This window comes from Typopeltis vanoorti, chromosome 7 (assembly GCF_054136105.1).
Source record: "Typopeltis vanoorti isolate ZY-2024b chromosome 7, IOZ_Tvanoo_1.0, whole genome shotgun sequence".
Lineage (NCBI taxonomy): Eukaryota > Metazoa > Arthropoda > Arachnida > Uropygi > Thelyphonidae > Typopeltis > Typopeltis vanoorti.
The window spans coordinates 118826043-118844783 of NC_143555.1; the positions used below are offsets into that span (position 1 = coordinate 118826043).

Genomic DNA, 18741 nt, shown 5'->3' on the forward strand with positions numbered 1-18741 from the left:
TTGCTATTTCAACCCCTTTCACCCTTTCCCACCCTATATAAATAAAAAAAAAAAAAAAAACGCTCCGCCCATTCCTAATAATATTATATGTATATATATATTATTCAAAAAAGCCAGGTTTTTCCCATTTCTATTTTAATTCTCCCACATTGCCTCCCCCCCCCCTCCCCCCACACACGTTTGGACATTGCAGAAAGAAGAAAAGCCACAACACCCAGAAAAAGGTATGTGTAAATTTCTCTTCCTTTATGCTACATATGTTTATGTAGCATAAAGGAAGATAAGAATCCGTGAGTAAAAAGCCAATGACATTTAAACAGGGGCACTCCTAAACAGAAGCAGGCAAAATAGCTGTAAATATAATAAAAATAATTTTGAAATTATAAATTTGTTTTTTCATTGTTAGGCCGAGAACTTTTCAGACTACCCGCGTATGTTGTCAGTTGAATGAACCTCCCACGATGAGTCTGTTGACTCCATGGGGGGTGTAATAATAATAAAAATAATAATAATATCTAAAATATTTCTTCGGTGTGAATGTAATATTTAATTAAATTGCCATATGCATATTACAATACCCCTACATGATATTTATATGTTATGAACCAAGTCATTTTAGTTTTTGACTCTTTCACTTTTTGTATCATTGTCAAATATGCTGATTTTGTAAAAATGTGAGTGACCTGGTCAAAGTTCCCTTCATATCTCCTGAGAAAAAGAAATCCGAAGAATCTCTCCTCCTCAATCCTTATCGCTTCTAATACTGCCAAAAAGGTAACATTATTATCGCTTTGCCTGACCAGATGAGCAGTATTCATATTGACCCATCATTGTGATAAATTATGATAAACAATGTGAAATTTATTACAGTGCCCAATTTTGTTTATCATTATTTATAATGGCTGGGCATTATAAATAATGCCCATATTAATCGTTTATTCCATAACATATATATATATACAAGTAGCCTAGTCATGAAGATAATTCATATGCAAACACTGTTTGCTTACACTTGGATAAGGGATTAATCAAGAATGTAATTTCTTGCTATTTGGAGGTCTCCTCTCAGTTGACCCTTAAGCAACCCAATAAATTATACTTGACAAGAAATCGAGAATGTAATTTCTTGTCAAGTATAATTTATTGGGGTGGTCAAAGCTATATAACTAAGAGGAGACCTTCACATAGCCTTCAAAGGAATGCAGAGAACCGACCAGGGCTTCTGACCTAATGTCCAATCCTCATCTTCTCGTGGTGCATCCTGTTAGGTATCTACCTGGAAACTGAATGGAGGATGGGCTGGCAATTTGGGATTTAGCCGACCAAATTTTATTCTTATTGGCTCAAACCAAAATTTCAAATGTACAACATGACAGAATTTCATGCTGGCTGGAGCATTGCCCGGTTAAACAAGGCTCTCGTTGTTTTCGTCAGGGAACCAGGGCAAACAGCAAAAAGTCAGCTACTGGAACAAATCCTAAAACTTACCCCAACTCAACATTAGCAGAGTTCACGATTGGTACTATCAACATAAAAAGCCTCAATGACAAAGAAATGGATCTAGCAGAGGAATTGGATAAGTACCAGATCAACATAATAGGGGTGACTGAAACAAAAAATGACAAAAACTGGTGAGATCTTTCTGAGCAATAAACACAAAATGTACTCAGGCAATGACAATCAAGGAAAAGAAGAAGTAACCATATTATTCAACCCTAAATACGAGGCTAATCTTCTTGAATGGCAGGCAGTCTCAAGTAGAGTGATGTGGGCAAATATCAGAATGGGGAAATGGACAATGAGACGTATTTGTGCCTATGGTTCCATAGATGGTTCTACTAAGGTAGAAGTGGAAGAATTTTTTGAGGCTTTAGAGAAAGCAATTGACACAATGAAAAAGGAAAAGTTGGTCCTTGTTGGGGATCTAAATAGCAGAGTAGGAAATGATTGTCAGACATACAAAAATATTTTGGAAAAATTTAGTCTTGAATAATTAGAGCAAAGCTAATAATAATTATTATTAGCTTTGCTCTAATTATTGTTACCCCAAGTCCATGAGGTCTTGGGGTAATAATAATAATAACAAGAGGAAAAGTCTCATTAACTATGTTATTGTTGATTGTGATGTTTTCCCACTGGTGCAGGACACCATAAGTGTACCGAGGATTTGAAATACCTGTTGGATTTCTGCTCAAGACATGGACTGGTTATTACTAACAGAATGTTCCAACATAAAAATGTGCACAATTTCACATGGAGAGAAGAGGCAAGGAATAAGGTGTGAGTAGGGGAGTGAGAAGCTGGTTTTTTATCATGCAGAGTTGTAAATGATTGGAATGCCTTGCCTGAGAGTGTGGTGTCTGCAAGGAGTTTGAGTGTGTTTAAGACACGGTGAGGCATGATGAGCTATGTGTGTGTGATAAAAGGACCTCCCAGATGAGACTTTGACTCCATGAGGTCTTGGGGTAATAATAATAATAACATAAGCTCATTGACTATGTTATTGTTGATTGTTATGATTTCCCACTGGTGCAGGACACCAGAGTGTACAGAGGATTTGAAATTGGAAGTGATCACCATTTAGTCTTGAGCAGGATAAAATTGAATTTCATATTGAAAAGAAGAACATGTAAGAAAGTTTAAAAGAGAATAAAAGTTGAACAGCTATCAGATGTGAACTGTAGACTAAAATACACAAATATTATTCAAGACAAAATGAAAGAGTTTGAGAGCAGGAGCCAAACTTTGGAGATTCAGTGGCAAGTCTTGAAGAAAACACATTCAGCTAGAGGCATGTGGGGAGGTTGTGTGGAAGGATAGAAAAATCAGAACTCCATGGTGGACACAGGAAATTAAAGAGCCAGTGAAGGAAAAGAAGAAAGCATATCAAAAGTTCCTGGCAAATAAGTCAGCTTGTGCTCTTAGAGAATTCAGAGACAATGTAAGAAAGCTAAACATGTAAAACTAGCTAAACAAAAGTCATGGGAAAAGGCTTTGGTAAGAACATAGAAAATAAATATCAAGAAGGTGGAAAGATATTCTGGAGGTTGTTGAAGAAGCTCAGAAATGGAAAAAAAGAGTGGTGTAACAGGAATTAGAGATGATAAAGGTGATATGAAAATGGGAGAAAAAAAAGATATCCTTGAAGTATGGAGTAATTACTTTGAAAAACTGCTAAATGAAACAAGCAGTGATGACAGCACAGTGGTAAAAAACACTGACCAGGCATGCAGTCAGGAATGCATATCCATACTTGAAGTAGAAAAAGCCATGAAAAGCCTGAAATGTGGAAAGGCAGCAGGAGTAGATGATATTCGACCACAAATGCTCAAGTATGGAGGTATAAAAGTTGTACAGTGGCTGCACTGCAGAGTTCAGAAGGCCTGGACAGAGGGATAAATTCCAGATGACTGGAGTAGAGCTCTCATAGTACCCATATAGAAAAAGGGAAATGAAACTGAATGCTAGAATTACAGAGGTATTTGTCTACTGAATGGTCCAGGTAAGACATATGCAAGTATACTTAAGAAACAGTTGAGAAGGATTGTGGTAGAGAAGCTAGGTGAAGAACAAGCTGGATTCAGGCCAAATAGAGGCTGTCAGGATCAGATTTTACTTTACAACAGATAGTGGAGAAATCATGGGAATATAATAAAGATCTGTATTTAAGTTCTGTCGATCTAGAAAAGGCATATGACAAGGTGCAAGGGAGAAGCTATTCAATTCGCTACAGTTATATGGTGTCAATGGGGCATTATATCAAGCAATACTTAGTCTTTATTTGAGTTGTAAGTCAGCAGTTAGACGTGAAGGAAGTACAGGAAGAAGGTTTAATGTTAAATCTGGTGTGAGACAAGGATGTACATTATCCCCTCTCTTATTCATTATCTATATGGATCATATTATGAAGGAAAGCGGTATTAAACCTGATAACAAAATTGCAAATAAACATTGAAAATATCAACTGTGAATCGAGAACTTATAGAACATGTAAAACATTTCAGCTACTTAGGCACGATTTTTAGTGAAGATGGTCAGTTAAATATGGAAATAGATAACAGAATCGACAAAGCTGGTATGGTAGGAAGTCAACTGAATAAATATATATGGAATAAGAGAGAAATTAGCCGAAACACTAAATTAGCTGTATATAAGACAGTGTTTAAACCAATTTTAACTTATAGATCTGAGAACTGCATTTGAAGTAAAACACTTGAGCAAAGACTAGAGACTGCAGATATGAGAGTCCTGAGAAAGATTAGGGGCATGAACAGATGGCATCAATAGCAATAGCATATATTATTATTAGTAGTATTATTCAGGCCTCCATGGAGTCAAAAGACTCATTGTGGGAGGTCCTTCCTAAGAACATAAAGTCTGTCAAGACTCATCGAGGGGAGGTCCCCCCCACCCGAGAAACACAAAGTCTATCATACCATTCCTTAAATTCATTGACCGTTCTCGTTCTCACCACTCCATCAGGCAATGCATTCCATGGCTCAACTACCCTCGATGCAAAGAAACCACTCCTCACCCTCTTGCTCACAGTTTCGTTTCATAACTTCCAGGGATGGCCTCTTGTCATCACTCCTTCCCGCTGTTCAACCAAGCGAAAGAACTCCCCAGTGTCAACCCTGTAACCACCTCTCAACAGTTTAAAAGTCTCAATCATATCACCTCTCCTTCTTCTATCCACCAAAGTCTGCAGTCCACATTCCCTCAGCCGATCCTCATAACTATCATTGTACAGTCCTGAAACCATCTTTGTTATTCACCTTTGTACCCTTTCCACAGTTAATTTATCCCCTTCAAATCCTGGGGACCAAATCTGAGAACAATAGTCCAAGCGTGGTCTGATCAGGATCTTATACAACAGAATGATAACTGTTTTATCTCTGCAGGTCAGGGTCCTTCTCATAATTGCAGCAATTCTCTGTGTTACCTTCACCACCTTTGCAATATATCCCCTAAATTTCAGGTTTCTATCAATCATCAACCCCCAAATTTCCTGTCTCCCCTACTTCCTCCAGTATAACTCCTCCCATAGAGTATGCAGCATCCCATCGATGTTTTCCAAACCTCAAGACCCTACATTTTGCTGCATTAAACCAACACCCCATTCATTTGCCCATCTATCTAGCTTATTCAAATCCTCTTGCAGGGCTACCACATCTGCACTATTACTAATAATCCTATAAAGGTTAAACAATATAAGTCTTAGTACTGAGCCCTGTGGGACCCCACTTGTAACCCTCTGCCTCCTTGAAACTGCTCCACCATACACAACTATCTGATACCTAACAGACAGCCAATCCTGAATCCAATTGACCAATCTGACATCCAGACCCATGTGCTGCAACTTAAATATCAGATTATTTATCATGTGGCACGCTGTCAAATGCCTTCACTAAGTCTAAGAAAATTGCAGTATATGCCTTTCCCTCATCTAATGTTCTTGTAACTACTTTATTATAAAAGGCTAGCATATTGCTAAAACAAGAGCATCACTTCAGAAATCCATGTTGACTCTCACAGATAACATTACCCTCATCTGCCCAATGCTGTATATGGTCCCTCACTACTTTCTCCAAGATCTTAACAACTACTGATGACACACAAACTGGCCTATAATTAGACACTTCCAGTCTGTTACCACCCTTATGCAATGGCACTATCTTACCTTCCTTCCTTTCTTTCCCTGGGCACCTTTCCCGCAGCCAGACTTTCACTGAAAAGCCAGGTTAAAAGCACTGTCAGTTCCCTAGCACATTCTCTCAAAACTCGTGGTGAAATACCATGCAGTCCCAAAGCTTTACTGACATCCAGAGTACTCAGTATCTAAAACATACTCTCCTCCTGTACCTCTGAACCTCGAACCTGCCCTATCCCCTCTAGCATTAAAACTGACTCATCTAGGATGAAATACTCCAATAATGTGTTCATTGAACAATTCCACTGTGTCCTCTGCATCAGTCACTCTATTCCCATTTTTATCCCACAATATCATTCTTCCACAGTCATTTCTCCTCTTACCGGCCATAGCTAAAAAATTCCCTAGGATTTTCTTTGGATCTTAGGACAAATCTCCTCTCATATTCCAGTTTCACTTTCCTTACCACACTAGTCACTCTAGCATATTAAAAAAACGAGGATATTAGGAAAGAACTTGATATGCATTCAGGAATGCATTAGCAGAGCTAATCTCAGGTGGAATGGTGACTTAAGCAGAATGGGAGAGGAAAGATTACAAAACAAGTGTTCTCTGCTAGGTTGGCAGGAAAAAGACCCAGAAGAAGAAGATCAAGATAGGTGGATTGATACAGTAAAAAGTGCCTGAGAAGACTGAAATATAAGACCTGATAATATTGGAGTCTTGACATTTAACAGAGTGATTTGGAGGAAAATTGTAGATAGGAAGTTAGTAATGATGTAAATTTTTCATGTAGTACTATCATATCCTGTCCACCCTTTGAGGGTATATATCAGGAATTTGACAATGATGATGATGATGTATAATTTATTTTGTAACCAAATGAAAAAAATCTTTAAAAACTTTCCACAACTGTCACTGATTCCAAATATTTTAATATATGGTGATACACCTTTTGATTACTTGAATATGGAAAATATATGATTTCTGCATTTATTCAACCTTGTTCAAAATACAGCGAGTGCAGAACAAGTGCCTGAGAATGATTTTGAATGCCCCGTGGTATGTTAGAAACACTCAACTCCACAGAGACACAAATATTCCCTATATCTTCTCTTTTCTACGATCCTTAGCCACCAAGTTTTTCCTAAAGACGTCCACACATCCCAACGATTTGGTTCAACAAGCTACAGCATACGATCCAACGGACATATTCAAATACAGAAGACCAAAAGCTATATTGGCCTCCTTTAGTGATGCATAATCTCCATGCCCAATCAGGGCGAGCATTCTGCTCATAAATTTTACCTTCACTGCAACCACAACAGATAGCGGGGAATATGAAAAGCATCTTGCTTCACCCCTAAAGACATAAATGTCAATTGTCAATTGTCAACCTTGTTATCTTCCATTTGGCTTCCACCAAAGAGACTTAAATTGGTCAAAACCAGTCTGGATATTGATTCTTTCCATAATTCATCTCAACAATCACTTTATATGAAATTATATGTGCTTTGCATTATGGAATACTAATGTAAGTGATGCAAAGTGTAAAAGCCTCTATATGCAAGTAGCCTAGTTGTGAAGATACTTCATGTGCAATCTTTATTTGCATACACTTGGATAAAGAATTAAACAAGAATATAATTCTTGTTAAGTATAATTCAAATAAGCATTATCAAACTGTTTGTTCTCAAGTTAAATATTATTAAATATAAAGAATTAATTAATTTATCAGTTACACATTTACCTGAAGAAATTGAAGTCTGGCCAAAAAGTCACTAATGTAGCTTCCCAAAGGTTTTAATGATGGATATGATTTTCCCATCCAGAGTGCAGGAATTTTGCTCTGAAGAATACTGTTGACAACCTGTTCCAGTTCTGATGACATTACCACAATTCCCTGAAAGAATGTATATTTCATTCAATAAGAATTTAAAATATTTAAATCTTTTGCAAATTAGCTGTCTAACCTAAATAATAAGTTTTTTTAATAATGGAGAAAATATCATAAATGTAATGAGTTAAAATGCAAATTAAAAATTCTTGTTTTGCAACAAAGTTATTAATTAGAAGAAAATGAAAATAAGGGAGTAAGAGTAATAGAGAAAATTATAATATCAATTAATTTTATAGTAACTTTTATTATTAAAACAATAAGAGCAACTCCATGGAGATAAAAGACATTTTAACTGTTGATCAGATATGAATTATGTTCTAGTATATCTAAACTGCATTTACTGTGTGTTCAATGGCAATGTAATCCATTCACTGTCACTGTACAAAAAAAAAAGGATGAATGAGGAAAGGAAGTAAGGTATGGCAGAACAAGAGGTAGTGAGACTATGGGAGTGACAGAGATGGGAATTGATGGAATGCAAGATTTGAAGAAACAGTTATTCAAAATGAAATGGGGAATATGGGGAATGATAGATGTTTAGTGGAAACGAAGGGGAGGGGGGAAGGGAAAGGGAGGTCATGGATGATTCGAGAATAGCAGTGTAGGAGATTAAATTGTTAGAGGATAAGGTAATGAGAGAGTCCATAAGGTCTGCTATCTAGGAGGGAGAATGAACAAGATAATTTATACTTTGGCCACGAGGAGGAAATGAACAAGAGAATTAGTGGTGGTTGTGGGGACAAATGATTTAAATGGATATAAGGAGAATGTAAGGGTGAATTTCAGGAGGTTATTAAGGAGAGTGAAAGATAACAGTATACTGGGAAAAGTTGTCAGTGTGTTGTTGAGATATGATGATGAGTTGAGATGGATTGGTTGGTTGGTTTATAGTTTATTTGGCACAAAAACTACAAAGGTCATACTGTGCCATACTAAAGGTTACAACATTAGAATTTACAGAAAATTGTAAACAATATGTCTGTACAAGAATCTAGTTTCACAAAGCAGCATCTCTAGGTAAACAGAACTGCTGCAGAGGGCACAGCAACACACAAGGTCAGAGGTTATTACAGTAGTGCAAAAATAGTTAACAATATAAATTAATACATAATATATGAAACACTAAGCCAAGGAATGCAGTATCTACATATATGTAAAATTATAATAGATGCCTTTATAGCAGTACAAAAATAGGCAAAAAGGGATTATTATACAATATGCATGGATGAAAATTAATTTAGCAATGCAGCAGAAACAGAGTTTAGAATACATATAAACAGAATTACTAGCAAGTACACAAATAGGTAAGATGTCCTACAGCACTACATGATTATTCGAAAAATAAAGTAGTAAATAAAATGCATACACAAAATATATGTTAAGTGATGCAGTATCTACATATAAACAAAATTAATGCAGAGGTTTCAGCAGTACATAAATAGATAACTATAAATTAACATATGTATATACAAAACAAGTCAAGGAACTCAGTGTCTACATCTAGTAAGATTACAACAAACATCATTATACTAATACTTAAAGAGTCAGAAAGGAATTATTATACAGCATTGATGCATAAAATTTATGGTATTTACATATTAACAAAATTACAGCAGGGTGATACAAATATACAAGATCAAGGCCCATGGTAATACATAATTGGTCAGAATTAACCTAATGAATAATATATATGTATAAAAGTTAAGTTAAGCAAAAAAAAATTATTACATATAAACAAATTTATGGTCAAATGTGCTTGTACAAATTAATTCTTTCTAAAAAATTAAAAACATCATGCAATTTGACTTAGTCTGCTAGCATTTCCCTGAGTGTGGATAGCTTGGATGGCTTGGTTAGATAGGTGAAAATTTCATTCCTCTCTCGTGTAAATTTTTGACAATCTACCAGAATATGATGAATAGTGAGATGTGTGTTGCATTTTTCATATATGGGAGAGTCATCAGCTCTCAGTAAATGAGAATGTGTAAGGTGACTGTGACCTATGCGGAGCCTAGCAAGGACAACCTCCTCCCTTCTCTTTGTACGTTGACTAGAATTCCAGTGTTTCATTTCAGGTTTAATGTTATATAATGATGTTTCTTGCCATGTTAACTCCCACTGAACAATTAGCTTTAATCTTATGAGTTGTCTGTAGTCTGTATATGGAACTGTCAAATAGTATGTGGAGAAGGTATTGGCTGATTTAGCAGCTGCAGCTGCAGCTTCATTTCCTTTGATTCCGATGTGGCTGGGAATCCAGCAGAACTGAATATCGAAATTAAGGATTTTCATTTTGTGAAGCAGGTGTAGCACTTCATAAAGTACTGGATGATGATTATACATAGGAGAGGAGATAGCCTGTAAAGAGCTCAATGAGTCTGTATAAATTATATACTTTTGGTAGCAGTTTTCTTTTATATGCACAAGTGCAAGCTGAATGGCATGTAACTCTGCTGTATAATTACTGCAGTCTGGTGGGATCTGATTTGAGATAATAATGTCAGGAAACAGCAGCAGCACAGCCAACAGAGGTGTTAGTTCTTGAATCATTAGTATAGATGGGTAAGAAATCAGCGTGTGCTACTCTGTGTGCATTAAACAATTGCAGGTAAATGGATGATGGGGTATAAGATTTCTGTAGCTGACAAAGTGAGAGGTTGCAGGATGGTGTGCAAACCTACCATGGAGGAATGCTGTTATGTTTAGTGTAGCTAATGTTGTCAACATTTATACTAACAGCTTACACAGTTTCTTTAATACGCATACCAAAAGGAAGTATAGCAGGTTTGATGTGTGTGATATTGCGCTTCCCAATGCAGAGAGAGAAGATACTATTCCATGTAGGGTGATCTGGGAGAGATTTTATTTTTAGGGCATAATTAAGAGACAACTGTTTCCATCGAAGTGATAGAGCCGGTTCATTTGCTTCTACATAGAGCCTTGGAGTGGGTGAGGTGTGAAAGGCACCACTAGCTATCCATATACCCTGAAGATGGATGGAATCCAACCATTGTAGGTTACTCTGTCTTGCTGAACCATAGACTCGGGACCCATAATCCAGCTTTGAACATATAAGTGCATGATAAAGATGGAGCAATGAAGCTCGATCAGCACCCCACCCAGTAGAGGATAGAGTGCAAAGGGGGTTCAAAGTTCTTTTGCCCTTTTCTCTTAGTTGACGAATGTGTGCTAAAAATGCGAGTTTTCTGTCAAAAATGAGTCCCAAGAACTTGGTTTCTGTAGTTACTGGAATAACAGTAGGTCCCATTCTTAGTTCAGGATCTGGGTGATGAGTCAACAGAAGTGTACACAGACACTTTTTTCTGTTGAAAATCTAAACCCATTATTAAGAGCCCACAGAGAGACATGATCAATTGCTTGCTGAAGTTGTCTTTCAGTTACCCTCGTGTTACGTGAGTGACAGTAAATTGTGAAGTCATCAACATATAGAGCATTGTCTACAGTGGGAGGAAGCTGTTCAATGATTGAGTTGATTTTAATAGCAAAAAGGGTTACACTTAAGACAGAGCCTTGAGGAACACCTTGTTCTTGAAGATATGGTCGAGATAGCGTACTTCCCACTCTGACTTGGAAAGTTTGCCTGGACAGAAAGTTTTTAATAAATATAGGGAGGTGTCCTTTGTGACCTAGGCTATAGAGGTCTTTTAATATGCCATATCTCCAGGTTGTGTCATAAGCTTTTTCCATGTCAAAAATAAACAGAGACAAGATGTTCTCGCTTCAGAAATGCATCTCTTGTACAAGTTTCTAACCGAACTAAATGGTCTAAAGTTGATCGATGTCTACGGAAACCACATTGTGTATTGGAAAGAAGACTGCTGCTTTCTAAATACCAGAGAAATCTGGCATTAACCATTTTCTCTAGTATCTTACAAAGACAGCTAGTCAGAGCAATGGATTGATAATTATTTGCTTGTGTTGGATCTTTTCCTGGTTTTGGGATAGCAATGACAATTGACTTATGCCAAGAATTTGGAAACTCTTCCTCTGCAAGTATTCTATTGTATAATAAGAGAAGAAGATCCATAGAAGATGATGGTAGATGTTTTATCATTTCATAATGGATGTCATCAGGTCTTACTGCACTAGGGTGAGATTGTAGGAGAGCTCTTTTTAATTCCTCCTTGACAAATGGCTGATTATATGGCTGAAGAATGTTGGTAGAAAAATTAAGCCTTTGTTTCTCTTGATGCTTTTTCAGTATTAAAACTTTTGGAGAATATGAAGCTGTTGCTGAGATTTTAGCAAACGTTTCTCCCAAAGTATCTGAAATAACTTTGGGATCAGCAAGAACACTTCCATTATAGTCTAAGGTGGACAAACAACGTGTACCCATATCTGCCTTTCATTTTCCGGATTTTATCCCATACAATTTTTGGACTGGTCATTTGATTAATTGATGCAGTAAATTTGATCCATGATTGTTTTTGACTCTGACGTCTTACAAAACGTGCTTTGGCTCGAGCACACTTGAAAGTTATTAAATTTGATGTGGTGGGGTATCTACGAAATATGCTCCATGCTCTCTGTGTTGATCTTTTTTGGCTGCCTGACATTCTGGGTTCCACCAAGGCTTTGGACAGACTGGAAATCGAGATGATGTTTTTGGAATGGAGGTTGTTGCTGCCTGGACAATGCATTCTGTTATATATTTTACATCTTGATTGATAGGTGTTTGACTGATGGCATAAACATTAAATTTTGGAAGATGAGAGAAAGTGTTACAGTCAGCCTGGTCCATTTTCCATATAGGTATCCTTGTGGTGAACATGGTTCCTGTGAAGATATTGTACAAAGAACAGGAAAGTGATCACTTCCATATATGTTCTCTTCAACGTCCCACATAAGCAGTAGAAGAATGGAAGGGGAAACAGATTGTAAGATCAACTGCAGAATATGAGCGGGTAGGCATATGGAAGAAAGTATTGAGTTTATTATTTAGAAGGGAAAGGTTATTATTATCAAGCATTTTTTCAATGATTCGACCTCGTCTATTAGTGTTGGCACTACCCCATACAGTATTGTGACCGTTAAAGTCACTCAAAAGTATGGGTTCAGGCAGTTGCGAGATAAGGTTATCAAGATCAATTTCATTTAACTCAGCATTTGGTGGTAATAAGGAATCCCACAGAGAAGCGAATCGCTACCGCTTCCAGAGAAGTATTAAGTTGGACCTGATGGAAAGGAGTATGACTGCCCACTATGATAGTTACTCCTCCATGAGCAGGACCATCTCCAGTTCTATCCTTATGTACAACAGTGAAATTCCTAAAGGTACGGTCCTCACTGGCTCTTAAGTAAGTTTCCTGTATACAGAAACAGAAAGGTTTGTGTTTCTGCAACAACATCTTGATATCGTCAATATTCTGGCAGATTCCATGACAGTTTCATTGTAAAAATTTTCCTATTGTTTTGATTTTATTGACTTGTCTGGTTTTTGAGAGGTTGAGGGCTTACCTTTGTCAGATTTATATTTATCCACTGTTTTAGGGAAGTATGGATGGCCAGTGTCCATCTCTTCCTCTGGTAGAGTGTCAAAACATCAAATGGGTTAGTGTCAGTTGGTATTCTTAGTTTGCTTTCAATGGATAGCGAGGTATCCATTTTTTCTGTGGGAGTGTCTGGTGGTTTATCTTTGAGTGAAGTCTCCACCATAATTTTTTTGACCGATGAGTTTTCATTGAAGGGGACCATTTTTGAAGTTGTCTCTGGAGTATAGGTCTTGTGATTAATGCACTCAACAGAGAAGCCCTTGCAATTGTAAAGTTCAGATATGGTGAAAGTATCAAATGGTGGAATAGACATACATGTTTGAGTTGCTGTTGGCACTTTTTTAATTGTTACTCTTTCAGCATAAGAGGATCATAGAACAGTTGTAATGGTGGCTAGCTTTCTTTTTGCATCCTGATATGTTATGTTTTGTCCTGTTTTAATTTTTTGTATCTCTTTTTCATCTTTTTATTTCTGACATGCACGAGAGTATGCTGGATGATCTCCCTGACAGTTGACACATTTAGCTTTTTTTTCGCAGCAAGATTTATTTTCATGTTCTTTACTACAAAATCGGGCACAGGTAGTAGAACCATGACAGGCAGTTTGGGCATGTCCATATCTTTGACATTTAAAGTATCTCAGCAGTTTTACGACATCTGTAAAAGCTGAGATACCCTGCTTTTACAGATGTCGGAGGCCTAGGTGTATCAAAATTAAGGATGATGTTCTTGGTTGAGACCAGGCAACCATCCCTGCATATCAGGATGCGCCTCACACCCGTCACTCCTTGATCTTTAAGCTCCAAACATATCTCCTCATCAGGAACCTCAAGGAGATCCCATTCTGATATCACTCCTCTACTGGAATTGAGTGTTCTGTGAGGTGTTACTGCAATTTGTATTCGACCCATTGTCGTTGCTCTCAGTAGTTTCTCGGAATGTTGTTTGCACATTGTTTCCACAAGGATATCAGAAAGCAATTTCTTGACAGTTTTGGAAGGTCCTGCCAGTCCTTCTAAACCTTTTTGGATAAAGAAGGGTGACATTTTCCCAATTGGTTTTTCACTTGTTGCATGAATGATTAAAAAGGTTGGTACATTTATGTCAGTATCCGATATCTTTTGTTTCTTACTTCTGTTTCCATATGCTGTGTCTATATTATCTTGGTTGGAACTTTGTTAGGGTCCCTGAAACATTTGAGGATGAAGAATTCATATTTAAGGAATTTTTAATTCGGTGCCAGAAATCCCAACCCACCATGGAGCCACACATGGATACCCACTACCTGGTAAGCAAAGATTGCGCTCAGGAGTGGAACGCCAGGGGTACCCTGGACACTATACTGGCACTGCAGCAGGTCTAGGATCCTGACCCCGGACCATGGGGGTGAGAGACTTACTGCAACACCGTTGACCCTTGCAGGCAAGCCCACTAGCCAATTGATCCTGGGTGTGCCATCCAGGACCACCCGTCTTGCCAAAGTAGTGCAAGACTACCAGGATCCCCCTTACCAGATGTCCACGGGTCGCACCGCACGGCAAACACAGTGGCAGGGCGTTGGATCCCAGTGATGGTGGTCTGGAAAAAGGATAGTGAAAAAGACTCAGGAGAAGTAGAGCAAAGAATACGGGAAGAAAAGCAAAGAAAAAGAGGAAGAATGAAAAAGGACAGTACCATCACATGAAAAGGGACAGTACCATGTGAGCACCTGTTCGTGGTGGAAGGGACCTCCACCACGAACAGGTGCCCACATGGAGGGGGTTGAGATGGAGAGCCAGAATCATGAATGGTATGTTGACAGAGCTGGGTGATGAGAAAGGAGTGCAGTTTGTAAATGTATGGAATGTAATTGAGGAAATAATGGAATTATGAAGACATGATGGATTGCATTTGAATGACTCTGGAGAATGAACTGGAGAAACGGTTGCTAGATGATACACACTGATGCTAATACATTGTGTGTACGAGATCAGAAGTAAAAGGTGAAATGAAGATCAGGAGAGTGGTACAGAAGATACTGAAGTACTTGGCAATAGAAATGTGCGAGAGATGAAGAGAGAATGGGAATGCAAGAGAAACAGAGAAACAAGGGGTGCAAGGTGGACAGGGAGAGTGGATGTTGATAGCAGTAGCGAATGTATGTATGGGAATGATCAGCATAGAAATGGAACTGATCAGGATGTGAGTGGGGTAGTTGAGATTGAGGGATATATACACCTAAACCTCTTTTTATGCGAATTTTTTTTACACAAATTCGGAGTTACGCGAATTAGGATATCAAAAATATTTTTTTACGCAATTTTTATTCACATTTACGCGACCAACCTAAAGTCTAAGTTAGGAAAAAATCCGTAATTCAAGAAAATTCTGAGAATTTTGTAGAATTGCATTCTCTTTATAATTAAGAAAATTCTAAATTCTTACAAATTCCTTTTATTGGGAATTCCCTGAATTACATAACTGACTGTGCATAAAAACGCAGTTCTTAGCAGTTTGAATTTGGTGTTTGAGTAGACAACACAGTTACTGCATTTTTTTATTTGCAATTTTGAAATGCCAAGAAATAATAGATGATAAGCTATATTTAATTTTCAAACTTTCATTCCTCACATGATGTTGCTGATAACCAAAAAAAAAAAAAAAAAAAAAAAGGAAAACTGTTTCCTTGGATATAAAAATTCAAATTTTAGATCATCCTCAAACTGAGGAAGGTGCAATGGCTGTGGGTAAGCATTTTGGAGTCCGTGAATCAACTGTCAGATCTATAAAGAAAAATGAAGAGGTTATTAGAAAAGTGGTATGTTCTGGTACAAAATCGAGTGCGAAATTATCATCATACACAAGAGATATTGTTCTAGAAAAGGTTGAAAAAGCTTTAGTGATGTGGATAGAAGATAATGTACAAAAAAGAATGCCAGTTGACAGAAACTCCATCAAGCAATCAGTATTGAGATTTTATGAACATACTAAAAAACTGCAGCCAGATACTTCATCTCAATCGAGGAAAAAATATGAATTTCATGCAAGCAATGGTTGGCTGGCAAAGTTTATTAAAAGACAAGCTCTTTGTAATATAAAAATTAAAGGTGAAACAGCTTCTGCTGATGAAACAGCTGCTAAAGCATTTACACAAAAACTGCTAAAGTAATTGAAGATGTTGGTTACACTTGTGAACAACTTTGGAATATGGATGAAACTGGCCTTTTCTGGAAAAAAATGCCAAACAGAATTTACGTATCAAAAATGCAAAAAACTGTTCAAAGCAGCAAAGGATCGCATAACACTCCTATTTTGTTCGAACACTTTAGGAGAGCGGATGTTAAAACCACTGCTCATAAATCGATCATTAAGTCCACTGCCAATGAAAGGCATAGATTTTCAAAAATTGCCAATTCATTGGATGGTCAACAAAAAAGCTTGGGTGAACATTGATATTTTCGCTGAGTGGTTCCACAAACATTTTGTGCCAGAAGTTAGTCGCTATTTGAATGACAAGGGTCTCAAATTTAAAGTGCTTTTGATTCTTGATAATGCACCTGGTCATCCTGCCATAGAGCACCCAAATGTGCACTTTTTTTTCTGCCGCCCAATACCACATCATTGCTATAACCTCTAGATCAAGGTATAATTGCGACTTTTAAAATATATTATGTCAGATGAACATTTCAGTATGTTTTGAACAAGCTAAATGATGATAAAACACTGTCAATTATGGATGTGTGGAAAAAATTTTCAATTATGGATTGTATTGATCAGGTTCGATTATCGTTATCTGAATTGAGACCAGAAACTATGAATGCATGCTGGAAAGCTATTTGGCCCTCATGTGTTAAAGAGAATGCTCCTATTCCCTTCAATCATACTGCAGAATTTCCCAATATAATAAGTTTGGCATGTGAAATTGGCAGAGAAGGATTCAATGATATTACGTCGGCAGATATCGAAGAATTGTTAAAACCTCTTAGTGAAGACGAAATAGTGGAGATTGTTTCTGAGACTTCTGAAAGCGAAGAAGTTAATGATAATGATCAAGATAATCCTACTTTTACTGCTGATATTATTAAAGAAGGTCTTAAATTGGCCAGTAATTTAGGCAATTATTTTGCCTGACATGATCCAAATGAAGAACGTGCTGGGAAGTTTTCATGAGCTTAAGTTGTTAATGTCTTCCTACAGAGAATTATATTGCGACTTATCTAAAGCATCAACACAGCGATTAATAACCGAGTTCATGCCTAAAACTGATGAAACTACGAGTGGTAATTTTGTTCAAGATATGACAAGATGAATTCCACAAGTTGAGGCGGAAGTCGATGACTATAATACCATATCTAGTAGTTCTAGTGATATTACAGTCTCACGAAAACGAAAGCTTTCACGTTTATTGTCAGAAACTGATAGCGAATAACAAATTTTTTATAGAATCCTTAGCAAATAATTGAAATGAATATGTTTTTTTTAAAATTATTAAAATTCATTATATGTATGTGTGTGTGTTCTCCATGAAATGTAAATAAAAATCTTATGATCCTAACAAATTTAATGTTTGTTTTTTTCATTATTTTGTTTATATTTCAGGTTTGGAACCAATCTTCACTTTTTCTATGGAGTCAGTAGTTCTTTTTACGTGTAATTTTTAGGAATGTGTCTATCTCATAAAAAGAGGTTTGGTGTATGTGGTAAGCAGTAATAAAGGTGATTAGGCAAGGGCAGGTGTGGTGAGAAAATCACGACCAACAAGTAGATTGGGTAGGATTGGTTACAGATCTAAATGTGAACTGTTGTGTTTATCTAGAAATGGCAGGAGTACCAGAAATATGGTAGATAAAATTGTTTCAATTGACTTTATTCACCCCAAAAGCACTGGAATAAGTGAAACATGTTGAATGAAGATGATAGCCTAACAGGAATAGAAATGAAAGGGTACATTGTTTTTCACAAGGATAGAAAGGAGAAGGGAGAGGGGGAAGTACTGCTGATGATAGCAGGGAATTATGTCCACATAAAATAGACATGAAAGAAGGAAACAGTGGCAAGGGTTATGAGGCAGTGTGGTGTGAGGCAGAGGTTGACAGGAAGCCATATTTAATTAAATGCTGCTATAGGCTAGGGAATGTGGAGGATAGTGATGAAGAAATGTATAAGCAACTGGGTTAGTGAACAAGGAAAAGGTGATTATTATGGCTAATTTTAATTATGGTGGTATAGACTGAAATGAAGAAAATCCATTTGGGAATAAGGAAAATGAATTTCTCAATTTCTTGAGAAACTATCTCAGGCAGCACATAAAGGAGGACATGTGAGGGATTGATAGTTTTAAATCTGATCATTTCATTAGAGGATATAATTGTGAGTGGGGGTTCACACTTCCTTCCAGTTGGTGAGAGTGATCATGTACTGATCACATGGGTTGTGGCTAGCTATATGAAGGCTTCTGTCAAGGGATATATGTGTGTGTGTGTGTGTGGAAGTACAAGGCTGGTAATTATGACAAGCTTAGGAGACACCTTTGAGCTACAGCATGGAATGAGCAGTTGAGTTGTAAGGGAATAAATGTTGCTTGGGTAAGACAAAGAAATACATAACAGCATCAATATGTGAATGTATTCTGAAGGTTAAAATACTGAATGAGGAATTAAGGTAGATGTAAAATGAATGAATGCATGAATGAGTTAATT

General features: G+C 37.1%; 1 protein-coding gene across 1 annotated transcript in view; it reads right to left on the bottom strand.

Moving 5' to 3' along the window:
• Dhc36C (Dynein heavy chain at 36C) overlaps positions 1–18741 on the bottom strand; it is a 1350914-nt gene that overhangs the window by 57101 nt on the left and 1275072 nt on the right. Inside the window, 1 exon segment of the mRNA XM_090395101.1 lies at positions 7401–7553. Within this exon segment, the coding sequence (XP_090251227.1) occupies positions 7401–7553 (153 nt within the window).